The 15,702-nt window shown below is 39.7% G+C and overlaps 1 protein-coding gene across 2 annotated transcripts in view; it reads right to left on the bottom strand.

The window, feature by feature from the left end:
- Positions 1-15,702, bottom strand: part of cry1 (cryptochrome circadian regulator 1) — a 39,124-nt gene that overhangs the window by 14,853 nt on the left and 8,569 nt on the right. For both annotated transcript variants that reach the window (XM_031897970.1, NM_001017311.3), the window contains 1 exon segment: positions 408-516. In XM_031897970.1, coding sequence (XP_031753830.1) covers positions 408-516 — 109 coding nt within the window.

Here is a 15,702-nt window from a genome sequence, read left to right as displayed (position 1 = left end):
ATAAAAGTGGCATTTATTTGCATAAGAAACTGAATTAGTGAACTGTGAATTGGTCACAGAAAAGAGTTAAGTTGCCCATACATTGTAAGTTCTGCTTTTTGGTGAGGTCATCAAAAGAGAATATATATTCCCAATATGACCACCTAGGGTATCCCAATGATAGGGATACAGGATTTTGGGGCAAGGACTGCAGTAACTAGTACATGCAGTCCTTGATCAGTTGTGAGAAACAAACCTGCCCAATCAATAGCTTACTGAAAATCAGGCAGATGTCAGTCAGGTATGCCTATCAGAGGGCCCCATACATGGGCAGATAAGCTGCAGAATTGGTCTGAAGGAGCCAAATCGGCAGCTTAAATCTGCCCCTTTATGGCCACCATAAATACATAAATACAACACCCCCGTACCTTGAAGAGCCGAGGAAATACATCAGCAGGCTGCCCACGGATTACAAACAATCGCGAGTTCAACTTCCGCAGATTGGCGTCAAGGTCTTCCAGACACTGCAGCAGAAATCTAAATAATTGTATACAAGGAAAAAAAGCCATGTGTTTTAGAAAAAAACAATTGCACAAAACAATATGAATATTATGGAGGAAAAGTGACAGATTCCTATATTATAACAGAGACAGAAATAAGAATCACGGAGAGTGCAATATACCGAAGGCTGCCTAACAAATGGACAAGTATAATTGCCAATCTTGGACCCTGGGCCAGTGCTGCTCTTTGATTAAAAAACACACTAGCCCAGAGTACATTTCCTAGAACAGGGGTGGGCAAACTTTTTGGCTCACGGGCCACATTTACTCACCCCCGGGCCGGACCGGGCCAGGGCGGGCCCCCTTCTCTCTTTAATTCCGGCACGCCAATGACACCAAGTTTCGCGTGATGAGACTTGGCGTCGTTGGCGGGCCGGATTAAAAAGGCAAAGGGGCCGGATGTGGCCCGCGGGCCGTAGTTTGCCCACCCCTGTCCTAGAATCATCACACCTTTATTTTTAAAGGTTTCCCAAGAATCCCTTGATGAGTCCAGGACTGTTGGCATTTGTAGCACAGTACCACTGGAAATTACTGTTTTCGCATACAGTACTCACAATATACTGTAAATACCCACTATTAAGTTTACAATTCAGATTCCCATTACATGGCAGCATAGAAACCAGTGCAATCTACATGCAAATGAATAATCATCTCTGAGGCATCAGCTTCCATGACATGTAATGCTACTTTTTGCTTATACTGTTTTAAAGCTTTCCAACAGCTCATAGCCCACTGAGCATATGCAGTGCCACTGGCACTGTTGCTAGGGGTAGGAAGAGATTTGTTTATACAGAGACTTCTCAGTTGACTGCTAAATTTGTTTTGATTGTGCTAGTGCAAACAGGATGAACAATGTGATTTTACTGTCAACTTTTTTTTTTGCCCTGTTTGGAGCCAGAAATAAACCATATATTTTCCCCTTAGTATAACAATAGGCAAGTATGCTTGGCAGAAGCCCTATTGAACTTATTTATTTCCTGTTGAAAAAGCATATAAAAAGGACTATACCGCCCCTTTAAATTTTGCATATGCATTATTTATGCATGTGTGTCACAATCCTAAATATTCTTATGTGGCAATTACCCAGATCTTTAAGTACTCCCACGCCCTTTATAACCTTGCTCTCAACTTTAGCGACCCTACTACATGTTATAGAACATACTAATACTAATATATATTTGCAATGGGTCCGCACGCCCTTGATTTTTATCAAACAGTCTCTTTGGGTGCTGCAAATGATTGTTCTGCATATAAAATATTCCACAGGTTATGCGCACTCCAATGCCAAATACTTGTCTTTATTTTAGGCAATTACATAATTAATACATCGACGTTTCGGTCCGGGTCTATATACACATATATACACACAATACACACAAGTATGGGATCCATGATCCGGAAACCCGTTATCCAGAAAGTTCCGAATTACGGGGAGGCCATCTCCCATAGACTCCATTAAAAGCAATAATTCTGATTTTTTTTTTTTTTAAATGGTGTGTGTGTACACACAGCATTCCCTCCAATTTTTCTTTGGATGTGTGCAATAAATAATGCATTTTGCACGTTTAATCTGGCTTAAAGGTATACTGTCATGGGAAGACATATCTTTTTTTTCAAAACACATCAGTTAATAGAGCTTCTCCTGCAGAATCCTTCATTGTAATCTGTTTTTCAAAAACACAAACAGATTTTTTTTTTTTTATAGTTAAATTAGAAATTTTACATGGGGATAGCCATATTCTTTATTTCCCAGGGTGTCATGTCAGCCATGTGACCTGTGCTCTGATAAACTTCAGTCACACTTTACTGCCGAGCTGCAAGTTAGAGTTATATCTCCCCCCTCCCTGCAGCCGATCAGCAGAACAATGGGAAGGGAGCCAGATAGCAGCTCCCAGTAGATATTATAGCACACTTAGTAGTAAGAAATCCAAGTCCTAACCTAACAATAGGTTATCTGAAAGCAGTTGTAATGTGTAGGCCAAATGCACTGCCTACTGAGATGGCTGCCTACACACCAATATAACAACTAAAAAAAATACATTTGTTGGTTCAAGAATAAAACTTTAAATGGTAGAGTGAATTATTTACTATGTAAACAGTGTAATTTTGAAATAAAAAAAGTATACTATAAAAATCATGACAGTGTCCCTTTAATCACTTGAAATTGCAAAGGAAGACAATACTCTGTTATTAAGCCAGATCATCATGAGTAAAATGTTTTACTCACAATGATCCCAATGTTAGCCTATGGCAAGGCGTATGTGCAACCCCAATGTGCAAAAATGGTCTTTGTGTCTGCAGAAAATATATAGATAGATGATAGATAGATAGATAGATAGATAAAGGGCCAAATTATGGAAAGATTCCTTATCTGGAAAATACCTGGTCCCAAGCAGAGACAACACACACACACATACTATTAATATGACTTTAACCACAGGACTGAAATGAAACAGCATAGCAGATCGGAAATTGTTTGCCCAACCTACAAATAAAAAGGAGCTTGACCTACAAACCTATTTCATAAATTGACTTTTGGCAGCTGAGCTTAAATATTACATGACTAGGCACTGTGTTTGCTATCTGGATCAGCAGGGTTAGAGCCACAGCTGGGCAAACCTGTAGCGCTGGAACTTGAAACAGCAAGTCAGTTTAAGCACTGGGACAAGGCCAAGTTATCCCTCTTTTGAACTTTGAAGTATTTTTTCTGGTAGGCCCATCAAAGGACCCCAAATGTGGGCCGATAAGCTGCCAACTTGGTCTGACAGCAGCTTTTATCAGCCTGTTTATGGCCACCATATTTCTTTGTTTACCTCACACGACCCAAACCTCCACTACTTCATGAACTTACATCAGGGTTTACAGGCAAACAGAAAATCCATCCCAAGTAACAGTAATGCAATGTTTTAGGGCCAGCGCGTTCTTTATAAAGGATTTATACAGTGTAACAAATGTGCAACAATCTATTCCATTGCTGAATAAATGACCCTTTAAGTGTGACATTTCTTGCCTTATTCTTTATTGAGCTTTAGTTCTTCTTTAAAATTAGGGATGCACCAAATTCATAATGTTTTGGAGCTAAGAGTCCTTTTGTGTATGGCCATACTGGTAAGCAGGCCTTATAGTGTGACACTGCCCTAATGGGATACATGCTTTTAAACTGTCATCAAGTATTTAACATAAGCAAACACACTCCTAACAGTCTGTACTCCTCTTTAATCAGTCAGGTACCTTCATTATATTATAGCAGCTACAGGTAAACTGATGGCCCAAAATGCTTAACAGGGGAAAAAAAGAGAGAACGTGGAAATCATATTATCTGGCCAAGCAAACTGTATGAAAGAATAAAGTGTATGCAGGTCCGGCCTATAATACACACAGGCATTACTTGCCCTTTAAGCAGAACTGCTTTAAATATAACTTCTAGGACTCATTTACTTCTAACCTCTAATTTCGGCAAGCATTTCAAATACCAGACTAATAGGGATTTCCTCACCTACCTGTAAGTACTAACCTTGTTTTATATTATACCTGTCCTGCATAGAAGTGAATAAGGTCAGACAGTGATGTCACAGCTACGATTATATAGTGAATTAACTGCTTATTTTCTGAGTCAGATCCATATATAGGTATAGGATCCCTTATCTGGAAACCCCTTATCCAGAAAGTTCAGAACTACTCCCATACTCCAATTACTACCATAGACTCCATTATAAGCAAATAATTCTAATTTAACAATGATTTCCTTTTTCTCTGTAATAATAAAACAGTACCTGTACTTGATCCCAACTAAGATATAATTACCCCTTATTGGGGGCAGAACAATCCTATTGGGTTTATTTAATGGTTAAATGATTCCCTTTTCTCTGTAATAATAAAACAGTTGGGATCAAGTACAAGGTACTGTTTTATTATTACAGAGAAAAGGGAATCATTTAACCATTAAATAAATCCAATAGGGCTCTTCTGCCCCCAATAAGGGGTAATTATATCTTAGTTGGGATCAAGTACAGGTACTGTTTTATTATTACAGAGAAAAGGGAATCATTTAACCATTAAATAAACCCAATAGGGCTGTTCTGCCCCCAATAAGGGGTAATTATATCTTAGTTGGGATCAAGTACAAGGTACTAAGATATAATTACCCCTTATTGGGGGCAGAACAGCCCTATTGGGTTTATTTAATGGTTAAATGATTCCCTTTTCTCTGTAATAATAAAACAGTACCTGTACTTGATCCCAACTAAGATATAATTAATCCTTATTGGAGGCAAAACAAGCCTATTGGGTTAATTCAATATATAAATGATTTTTAGCAGAGCTTAAAGCTACGGAGCTCCAAATTATGGAAAGACCCCTTATCCGGAAAACCCCAGGTCCCAAGCATTCTGGATAACAGGTCCCATACCTGTACAATGCTTTATTTTTAGGGGCCAAATTAGCACAAAAACAACAATATAAAAATGTCAGTCTAAAAAGTCATGATTTGCAACAATCATTACAATCCAGCAAGGGCATTGGCTCATACACATACCGTATATACTCGAGTATAAGCCGAGTTTTTCAGCACCAAAAATGTGCTAAAAAATTCACCCTCGGCTTATACTCGAGTCGGATTAAAAGCAGATTTTCAGAGAGGTCTAACTTGCCTGCAATCGCAATTAATATTCCAGGAGGGCACAGTTGCCCCAGGCCCGAAAGATCGTGGATTTAAAGGAGGCCCCTTTAAAGAGTTACACTCATTGGTGGTCAGTGGGTAATTTTATTGGTTGCGCCCCGTGCGTACCTGTGACGTCAGCACGCACGGGGCGCAACCTAATAAAAGATCTGAGCTGCAAAATTAGAAAGAGACGGGCAACAGCGGCCGGACTCAGCACGGAAGCAGCACGCAGGCGGAAGCAGCAGCAGCCAGACGCAACAGGCAAGCAGGGAGGCAGACAGGCAGGCGAGCGGGAGAGGTGGGGGGAGCTGGGGGATGTTGAGGAGAACGCTGGGGGATGTTGAGGAGAACGCTGGGGGATGTTGAGGAGAACGCTGGGGGATGTTGAGGAGAACGCTGGGGGATGTTGAGGAGAACGCTGGGGGATGTTGAGGAGAACGCTGGGGGATGTTGAGGAGAACGCTGGGGGGAGCTGGAGAATGTTGGAGAGAATGCCGGGAGATGTTGGGGAGAACGCTGGGGGGAGCTGGAGGATGTTGAGGAGAACGCTGGGGGATGTTGGGAGAGCTGGATGATGTTGGGGAGGATGCTGGGGGGAGCTGGAATATGGTGGGGAGGATGCTGAGGGGAGCTGGAGTATGGTGGGGAGGACGCTGAGGGGAGCTGGAGGATGTTGGGGAGGACGCTGAGGGGAGCTGTCATTTTATTTGTATTTATTTTGATTATTGAAACTTATCAGTTGCTGCTGTATTTCCCACCCTAGGCTTATACTCGAGTCAATAAGTTTTTCCAGTTTTCTTAGGTAAAATTAGGTACCTCGGCTTATATTCGGGTCGGCTTATACTCGGGTATATACGGTATTCCATAAACCAGCAGGGGGGAGGAGCAGAACTAGAATATGCTTTAATTCCTGTGACATACCAAGATGGTGTAATGCACAGTCCCTATGAAAGTGTAAATTAACTTAAATTAAATATAATGCAGACAGTGATCTTCTTAGGCATTTTGAAGTTGGCCTTCATTTTTCATGGTTTATTAAATATAATATAAACATTTAGCTTTTTGTTTAGCAGCTCTCCAGTATGGAAGTTCAGCAGCTCTGTAGTTGCTATGTTTTAAAGTAGCAACCAGGCAGTGGTTTGATTAATAAGAAGATAAACATGAGAGGGACCTGAGTAGAAAGTAACAAACAATAAAAGCTATACAAAAAGTAGACCAATTAAACAGTTGCTCTGAATAAGACATCCTATAATCTCGGGAGCACCATCCTTAAAAGTTGGCATCTATGCTGGAAGAGAATGCAGAAGTGGGCCATAGTTTGACTTGGGGTCTGAGGGGCAATTGAACTGGCCCCTTGGTAAAGAAGTTTGAGGACCCCTGATGCCCCATAGGGTCTATGAGGCATCAGCAAATTATGGTTGCACAGTTCTCAAGAATATTACTATGGGCCAGTGTACTTTTTATTGGACAGGCCAGCTAGGGGTCTATAAGGTTAATGATTATGCCCAACACCCCCCCTTCCCCAGTAAATAGGACTTGGACACTGTTTTCTGAATAACAGATCCTATAACTGCAAATAAAATATAAAAAGACTTGCTAAATATATGTGGATGTGAAGAATCTGCCCCAGACAGGAAAAGAAAAACTCCTTAACCAACATTGTGGGCTATTTATGGGCCAGGCAGGAAATTTATTGTCCAGCGGGGGGGTCCCCTAATAATAGATACAGACTATTTAGGGAAAGGGGATAACACACACTAAGCCAATTTGAAAATAACAAAAAGGATCACACTTAGAAAAAGCCCAAACTTCAGTTAACAGTGGCATTGTGTAGGTTTCCTTTTAAAACTATTTCACCATGTAACCACAATTGGTAAAAGTAGGTCATCACTCCGGTAACCAGAAGGGGGAGAGCCAGCTTCCAGCACCCTGACCTAGTTTGTTGGTTACGTCGCTGCACTGCTTGTGTGTGCTAAGCCGAGAGGGAAGCAGGCCGCTCCTTATGGGGCTTTTAGCCCATCAAATCAAACAAGTCATTATCAGAAGGCACAACAGACATGGTTACATCCTGTCTCATCATTCCCTTGTACAACTCAACAAAAAAAAGAAGACCTTATTAAAGGGGATATAAACCCCAAATGAAAATGTTTCAAATAAAAGAAAATGTAGTTCTTATTATTCTGTTATTTGTAAATATGATAGATAGGGAAAGCACTAAAGCCCCTTTCTATTCTCTGTCTTGACAGTTTTGACTTTTGAAACTATGTAGAAGAAACCAGCTTGTGAAGAAGCATGCAAGGCTAATTTCTACTAAATTGTTTTAAGAGTGTGAACCAGCAGTGCAGAGGAGGGTAGATATTAGCAGGCATTACCAATATAATTACAAATAAATTCTGCAGCAGCTACTTAAGAGTAAAAACCAGCAGTGCAAAGGAAGGATATAGTTTGCTTATAAAGTGGCAATATAATCTGCAAAGCAGTACAATGGACAAAAGAAAGCAGATTAATCAATAGCTTTAAAACAAGCATGCCTTATAACCTGATCTTTTCCATTAGGGTATGCACCTATTGTGGCGACTGCTGGGCATTTTGGCCAATGCATTTTTATCAGCTTATCAAAAAATGCTGAAGACCACCATTTAATCACTTCCTATTAGATTCAGTGGAACCTGTGTGTCACACTTGGTGCCAAATGTCACTAAACTAAATGAATTTGAAAGGGGACATATTCCCACCTGTACTAAAGTAGAGATGCTCAGAGTGGGGTCACTTTTGTAATTTACATTTTTTTTTAATATGAGCAGTTTTACCTTCTATCATGAAGGTGTGTCCTGTGCTATTGTCTTGGCACAGAATGGCAGAAGTTTACATTACTGATGAAGGAAGTGCCTCCTAATGTTTCTCTGTTCAATCCTACCACTCCAGTCACTTTGAAAGTCAGAACTGAGCAGGGAAGCATCAGGATACTCTTCTTGTATTAATTAAGTTAAGCTAGCCATACATTATAATGTCCACTAGATGGCCAGGTTGCCAAATAAGCAGAGCTTTGCCTGATATGCACATATGAGAGTAATATGGGCTTGATCCGATTAGATCACAACAAAGAGATACACACCGTTGGGGCAAGGCCTGCATTAACAAGCACATGTGGCCCTTAATCCAACAGGAAAATTGACACAGAGCTGAATTTTCGGCCAGATATTGGTCAGGTAGGCCCATCAGAGGGTCCCATACATGGGCAGATAAAGTGGCAAAGTGGTCTAAAAGGCCCCAATCAGCTGCTTAAGCCTATGGTCTTCTGTCTAGCCCCCCCTGCCTAGACAGAACAGCAGAGGGCAATCCTGTATTTGTGCAAAACTGCCAATATCATGACAAAAAATGAATGTAAATTGCCAAAAAGATATTTTACACTGATACAAATGGGTATATGTCCTTCTCCAGCAAACCTGTAGAGAGAATATTCTACACAGGAGGAAGAGAACACTTTAGGGGCTTCAGTTAGATCTAACACACTGCAGGTAATGATAAAGCAACATAGATAGCTGCAACCGCTCTTTTACTTAAATCCAAAACATTTTTTCTGACACTATACAGAGAATTATAGCTAGCTTTCGCATTTTAAATTAAAAAACGAACAAGGCTCTGATATGCGAATCATAGCATTTAAAAATGACTTGTAATCAGTGTAGGGTAAGTCTGTACAATAAAAGCTCTGTATTGGCTTAGGTTTGACATTCAGACTCGCTGTCCTGCTAGCAAAGTTCCTGTGCTGTCTGAGCAGGGGCAGCGCATTTGGGACACAGCCGGGCTAATCTGGGCTCAGACAGGACTCCATAAAACTCATGTACAAGTACAGTGGTTTGCGAGTTATGTTCGGGCTGTCTGCCTTTGATGAATTTCAGATTAATCTTCTTACAGAAGGAATATGCTTTATTCTTACTGGGACACTGGCCGCAGACTGGTAAGGCAGCATCTGATTGGACGGGACAAGCTAGATTCCTGGCTGACATAGGGCTGAACCCTTCTTTAGCTGTAAACCAGAAGGCTGTGTGTAACACTGGGCTGACCTAGAAACAAGCAGAAATGTGTATAAACCTGCATTTCTGGATACATTTCCACACCCTTCATGTTTAATAGCGTCATTAAAGTGGTTGTTCACCTTAAGTTAACTTTTAGTATGTTAAAGAATGGCTGATTCTAAACAACTGGTCTTCATTTTTTTTATTTTTTATAGTTTTTGAATTATTTGCCTTCTTCTGCATCTTTTCAGCTTTCAAACTAAAAAGCAATCACTCTTTAAGGCTGCAACTTCCTTTTCTATTCAGGCTTCTCTGTTTTCATATCCAAGTCTCTCGTTCAAATCAAGGCATAGTTGCTAGGGTAAATTGGACCCTAGGCAACCAAAAAGCTGCTGAAACTCCAAACTGGAGAGTAGCTAAATAAAAAGCTAAATAATTCAAAAACCACAAATAAAAATGAAAAACAATTGCAAATTATTTTACAGTATCACTCTCTACATCATACTGAAATTTAAGGTAAAGATAAACAACCCATTTAAAGCTGCAAAATGCACTGACTTTATATTAAGGACACTATCACGGATATAAAGGTTTCCAGAGCTGGATACAGCATTACATTACATTACATTAACATTTATTTATAAAGCGCCAACATATTCCGCAGCGCTGTACAATAAGTGGGTTACATACATTGGACATACAGAGTAACATATAAAGCAATCAATAACCGATACAAGAGGTGAAGAGGGCCCTGCCCAAAAGAGCTTACAATCTACAGCATACAGAGGGAATAATGTGCCTCCTATTGGTAGGGCCTGTACCTGACTGACCTCTATCCAGCTTAAGGCCTGTTGTATACACTTTAGGCCATATAATCTATAAGAATTTTAGGAGCCACTAAGGAGTTGTAGGCTGAGCACTTGGAACAGATCATGGAACCCCAAGATAACATATTATATCCTAATTCTACAAGAGAACATTATTCTATATTATACATACCACCAATATTAATATTTTTAACAGATGACTAAGTAATCACTAAGAACTGATAGTAACTGGTGACACCAGTGTTTATAAGGATATGTTTTACAAGTTATCAATGATTTTTATGGATATGCTTTGTTTTAAATGGGAAGCTGCACATTTAACATATTGGGCACCCACGGAAACCTGTGGCTTGATGGATGCACGTCTGGTTACTGGGTAATTGTGAAGTTAAGTTGCATTACAAATTCACCAAGTAGAAATAAAAATCTCAATGCTGCTCAAGAGAAGAGTACAATAGCCATACACTGGTTGATCCTTTACCATATCTGGCCAACAATCACCCAGAAATGTATGAGGCAAATATAAAAACCCAGCTGGGTAACAACCACATGGGCTTGTTGTTGCAGTACCGGTATAGGAACAGTTATCCAGAATGCTTGGGACCAGGGGTATTGTGGATAAGGGGTCTTTCTGTAATTTGTAATTCTGTATCTTCATACTTTACGTCTACTAAAAAAAAAAAATCAATAAAACATTCATTTAAACCAACAGGATTGATTTTCATCCAATATAGATTAATTATATTGGTGGGATCAATTACAAAGTACTGTTTTACTACTACAGAGAAAAAGAAAATCAATTTTAAAATTCTGAATTATTCGATTAAAATGGAGTCTATGTAAGATGGGCTTTCCATAATTCTGAGCTTTCTGGATAATAGGTTTCCAAATAACAGATCCTATACCTGTACTCTGCTGACGGGTCCAGCATAGGCCCTGGCATTATGGTGCCCCGGAGGCAAATGATGGAATAAGCCTCATCTGACAACTTTGCCAAACACGAGGCCATAAGTTGAGTATCATGCGTAACCTGCTTAGGTTTCATGTCTGCGTTTTCGTACAGAATCCTAAAACTTCCCTAACATTTATTATAAAAAAAAAAACAAACAAAAAAACATCACTTTGCAACTGTGAGAAAAAAATGAATATAACATGATTCCTGTTTTTAAAGACAATAAGCAAAAACAAGGTCTGGTATTATGTGACCATGATTAATAATCAGTTTCTGTTTACTGCGAATGACTGATTATTGATTTTCTACATGCTGTTCCAGAGCGGATGGCTTGCTGGGGAGCTACATGTCATACACTATTAAATAGCAAAGTGCCTTGTTCCTGAACATAGCCGCTCCAAACTCCTTACAAAGTATTATTACAACTTCACATTAAATTATATTTATATTTGATGTGTTTTACTCTACCGTAAAATGGGACAGAAGCATGGTGCATCTTCCACAGACAAAGTGCCTCTATAAAGATACCTAGGACATTGTGCCCTGCCTTGCAATGGGGACGAGTAAGATAAAAGCTTAGAGACTCAGCCTTCAATGGGTCCAATGCAGCACTCAAGTTACTTGGCTGAATTTGAGGGAATATTTCAGACAAGTTCAAACGATCTGTAGTCAAGCCCCTCATTTCAATCTAATGTGAGGTTAGGTCTTCTTAGTGTGAAACACAGTAAAACAGCTGTCACCTTCCTATAAATTCAGGAGTATCCAGAACAGCAAATTAGCCTGCAACCCCAATCCCACCCTTCCACTCACACTGGTTCCAATTCTGTTGATCTGGTGTGCAGCCCCCACTAGAATCACAGGATTATGGGCTGGCTTATTCCATTTAAACGGGAAAATACCCTCTTCTTAAGAGTACATATATATTTTTGTTTCTTTATTTTTTTTATGCAGAACAACACAAAAATACTTACATTTAGAGGAAACCATGACAGTGTCTGACTCCCATGGACCTTTTCCCAACCTCCATTAGAATGGCAGTCATTAAACTCCACTCTTTGATGTTGAAGTCTCTCTGCATTCCATAGTGGGCAGCAATTGTTTAATTGTGCAATGGTTTCATGATTTGGATTGGGCACTCACTGTTTTGCATTGTTGATATGTATTTAAGTAATACACATATAGAGAGGGCAAGGGAGGGAGAGCTATATACTCAAAATCTCTGCCATTGAACAGCTAAATAGCACAGGAAAATAACCACATAATCTATAGAGAATATTAAAATAAATGACTGGGTAACCAGAGTCAAATCTGGCCACGGGCAGTGGAACCAACAAAGATTTTAGTGTTCTCCATAAGTGACATTTAACAGCTGGAAGCAACCTCAAACTATTCGACTCTCTGAATGAATAAATGATTTATTAAATGTCATTATGTTACAAAAGGATTGATTTACAGTTTTTCTAAAAGACCTGCATTATTTTAATATGAAAAAGTTGTAGTTGCTTGGTATCTAAACACTTTGCCATATTACAGGGTCTCTGCATCCCCCTGGTGGCCGTTTATTTTCCTCATCTCCTCTATAAAATTCAGACTATATTAAGTTGGCACTGTACTACTGGTTTTATAAGAGAATACAAATAACAAGACTTGTATTGTAGGATAACTTGTATTCCCATGCAACCTAGGGATAAGTACATCAGGTAAGGAATTGGAAACCTAAAAGAGAGAGAGAGGGGTCAAGCTGATATCTTGCAGAACTTCTCATCTCTGAATTAGTTCTAAAAATATATACACTAATGCCTCCATGTAGGGTACACATGTCCCAAGGCCTCCTGTTATACCTTTATACTGGAGTGTAAACAGAAATTAATATCAACTGCTCCATTTATCACAACTAAACTTTTATGTTTGTTTGCTGAACTCTGCTTACTACAGGTATTGAATCCCTTATCCGGAAACCCGTTATCCAGAAAGTTCCGAATTACGGAAAGACCATCTCCCATAGACTACATTATAAGCAAATGATACTAATTTTTAAAAATGATTTCCTTTTTCTCTGTAATAATAAAACAGTACCTTGTACTTGATCCCAACTAAGATATAATTACCCCTTACTGGAGGCAAAACATACCTATCGGGTTTATTCATTATTTACATGATTTTAGCAGACTTTAATTGTGGAGATCCAAATTACGGAAAGATCCCATATCTGGAAAAGCCCAGGTCCCAAGCATTCTGGATAACCTATTCTGGAACAGATTTATTTGTAACAATGCAGGTTATAATTGTTCCTACGAAGGAGAATTACATTTGAGCTACAGAACATAGGTCTTCCTTACACCTAGTAGTGGCTGTGGCCAGATGGGCTTGGGGGAGTGGCAATCCAAGCAGAGCCATCAAAAGAGAAATAAAGTGAAACATAGACCCCTACACAAGCTGTACTCCCCAACTGCAGCAACCATGCTACCAAAAATGCCCTTATTCCCCATGCCGGACATCAAATGAAAGTTGTGCGGCAGGGCTGGCGGCTGCAATATTTGGCTACTTGACTTCCATTCTCTGACTTCCTCATGCTGATCACTGAAAAGCCCATACAATGAAAGCCAATCAAGTTCTGTTTTCAAGCTTGTATGTTTCTCGTTAGCAACCAGCACCAGAGTTAGGGACAGCTTTGCCTTATTTCCTGTACAGAGGAGCAGGACCATTTTTGAGAGCACAACTGCTGCAGTTAGAGGGGGACTCCACAGAGCATCTTTGGCCTATATCTCACTTTACTTCTCTTTATATGGCTCTGCTTGGATGGCCACTCCACCAACTTCAACCAACTTCGTCTAGCAACACTCCTCCCCCTCCTTCCTAAGGCACAGCAAGTTTGGTGTAAAGGGATAACAGAACAGGAAAACAATGGGACAGTGGCAGTCTAGATGAGATTTCAGGAGCCAATGAAAGAGCAGAAATCAGCTGACATGTACAGGGCCAAAAGGGTAATTTTTCCAACTTGGGCTGGACAGAAACCTAATCAGCCACTAACAAGTCTGTGGCCGACTGCTCTGCACAGCCACTACCCATGTGATTTGATATGAGATTGAAAACACACATTTCATTTTTTAAAGCACAGGTTATCAATTCACAACATGTAAATAGAAATAAAGCCTCTTGCGTGTTACTTTCCCTTTAAACCTGCTGCTCTCAAATTGCCAAAGAACTCCAAAGCTTGCTTGTGCATGAATAGAGGATGGGGAAGTGAGAAACATTACTGAATACTGGAACATGGGACAAAGACAGAAAGAATAAAAGGTGTCAATATGTCAATATGCTCCTGTTCTGGTTATTAGTACAAAAAAGGAAATCATTTTCTAAAAACAGAATTATTATATATCTTAAGGATGAGGGATCCAATACCTCAATACCTTCAAAGCAGCTAATTCTTTGAGAAAATTAAGATTAATAGAGCAATGTAATAAATGTCTGTGACGGAAAATTATTTGCAGTGCAAAATTTTATGCCTCTGTGAGAATTTAATATGGATAAGATTTAGGGGTAAATTGTTGTTACTGTGGGGCTTGGTGATTGACAGAGCCATGTTTCTCATATATCCCAAAATATTTAAAGGTGGTTTACCTTTACATTAACTGTTAGTATGTTATAGAATGCCCTTTTCCGCAAAACTTTGCAACTGGTCTTTATTATTTTTTCCAGCATTCACTGGCCCTGGCAACCGAACAACAGCTGCTGTCTGAGCTTACAATTTTTAAACCTTACCTTTCTATTCAGTCCCTCTCATATTCAAATTCAAGTCTCTTATTTAAACCAATGCCTAGTTGCTAAGGTAAACAAGACTCTAGAAACCACATACCGTATATACTCGAGTATAAGCCGATCCGAATATAAGCCGAGGTACCTAATTTTACCTAAGAAAACTGGAAAAACTTATTGACTCGAGTATAAGTCTAGGGTGAGAAAAGCAGCAGCTACTGCTAAGTTTCAATAATCAAATAAATAATAAAAGGACACTCAGCGTGACCCCCTGTGAACTCTTCATAAATATATCATGTTGGCAGCTGCAGATTAGGGAAAGGTGGATGGAGGACCCTTTGCCCCCCCTTGCCTTGAAGAGCACTGCTGATAACTTCAGGGAAAGAAAAATGCTACAGCAGCAGACAAAAGCAAGTTTGGGAAGGGTAAGGAAGCTGCCATACTAATAATGAGTGTCCTGAGAGTGCTAAATGTACTAATGTGGCCACATTATCTATCATACCCCATTTCATAAACAGTTCAGTGTGCTTACTTTTATTGCACAGTTAATGTTGTATCTTGGGAAACTGAGACTTAGTTAGCACTGCACGGAGTACCTGAGGACAATCCACAGCAGAGATTTGTTTCAATGACACTGGCATTCCCAATTTTCCCATATATGACATACATGACCTTCTTTAATGACCTAGGGTCTGGCCTTACATTGCCTCTCAGGATCCCATAATGTAAATAGAGTCCCTTGAGCTGTTTCATAAGCTAAACTTACAGTTGCTTATTCAGCAAACCAGCAGGCAGGACAAATACATTTCATGAGAAAAGGAGGGAGGTGCAGCTTCACTTTCAATCCATTGATGACCTCCTAAAACTTTGAGATATCCAATAACAGGCTATGCTTTATACAACAACTGAGGGGCTACAGGAATTGAGCACTTTTTTGTTGCCTTCAGAT

The sequence above is a fragment of the Xenopus tropicalis genome, chromosome 3 (genome assembly GCF_000004195.4).
Source record: "Xenopus tropicalis strain Nigerian chromosome 3, UCB_Xtro_10.0, whole genome shotgun sequence".
In the NCBI taxonomy this organism is placed as follows: domain Eukaryota; kingdom Metazoa; phylum Chordata; class Amphibia; order Anura; family Pipidae; genus Xenopus; species Xenopus tropicalis.
The sequence above is the reverse complement of the archived record's forward strand: the minus strand, read 5'-3'. Positions and strand labels throughout refer to the sequence as shown.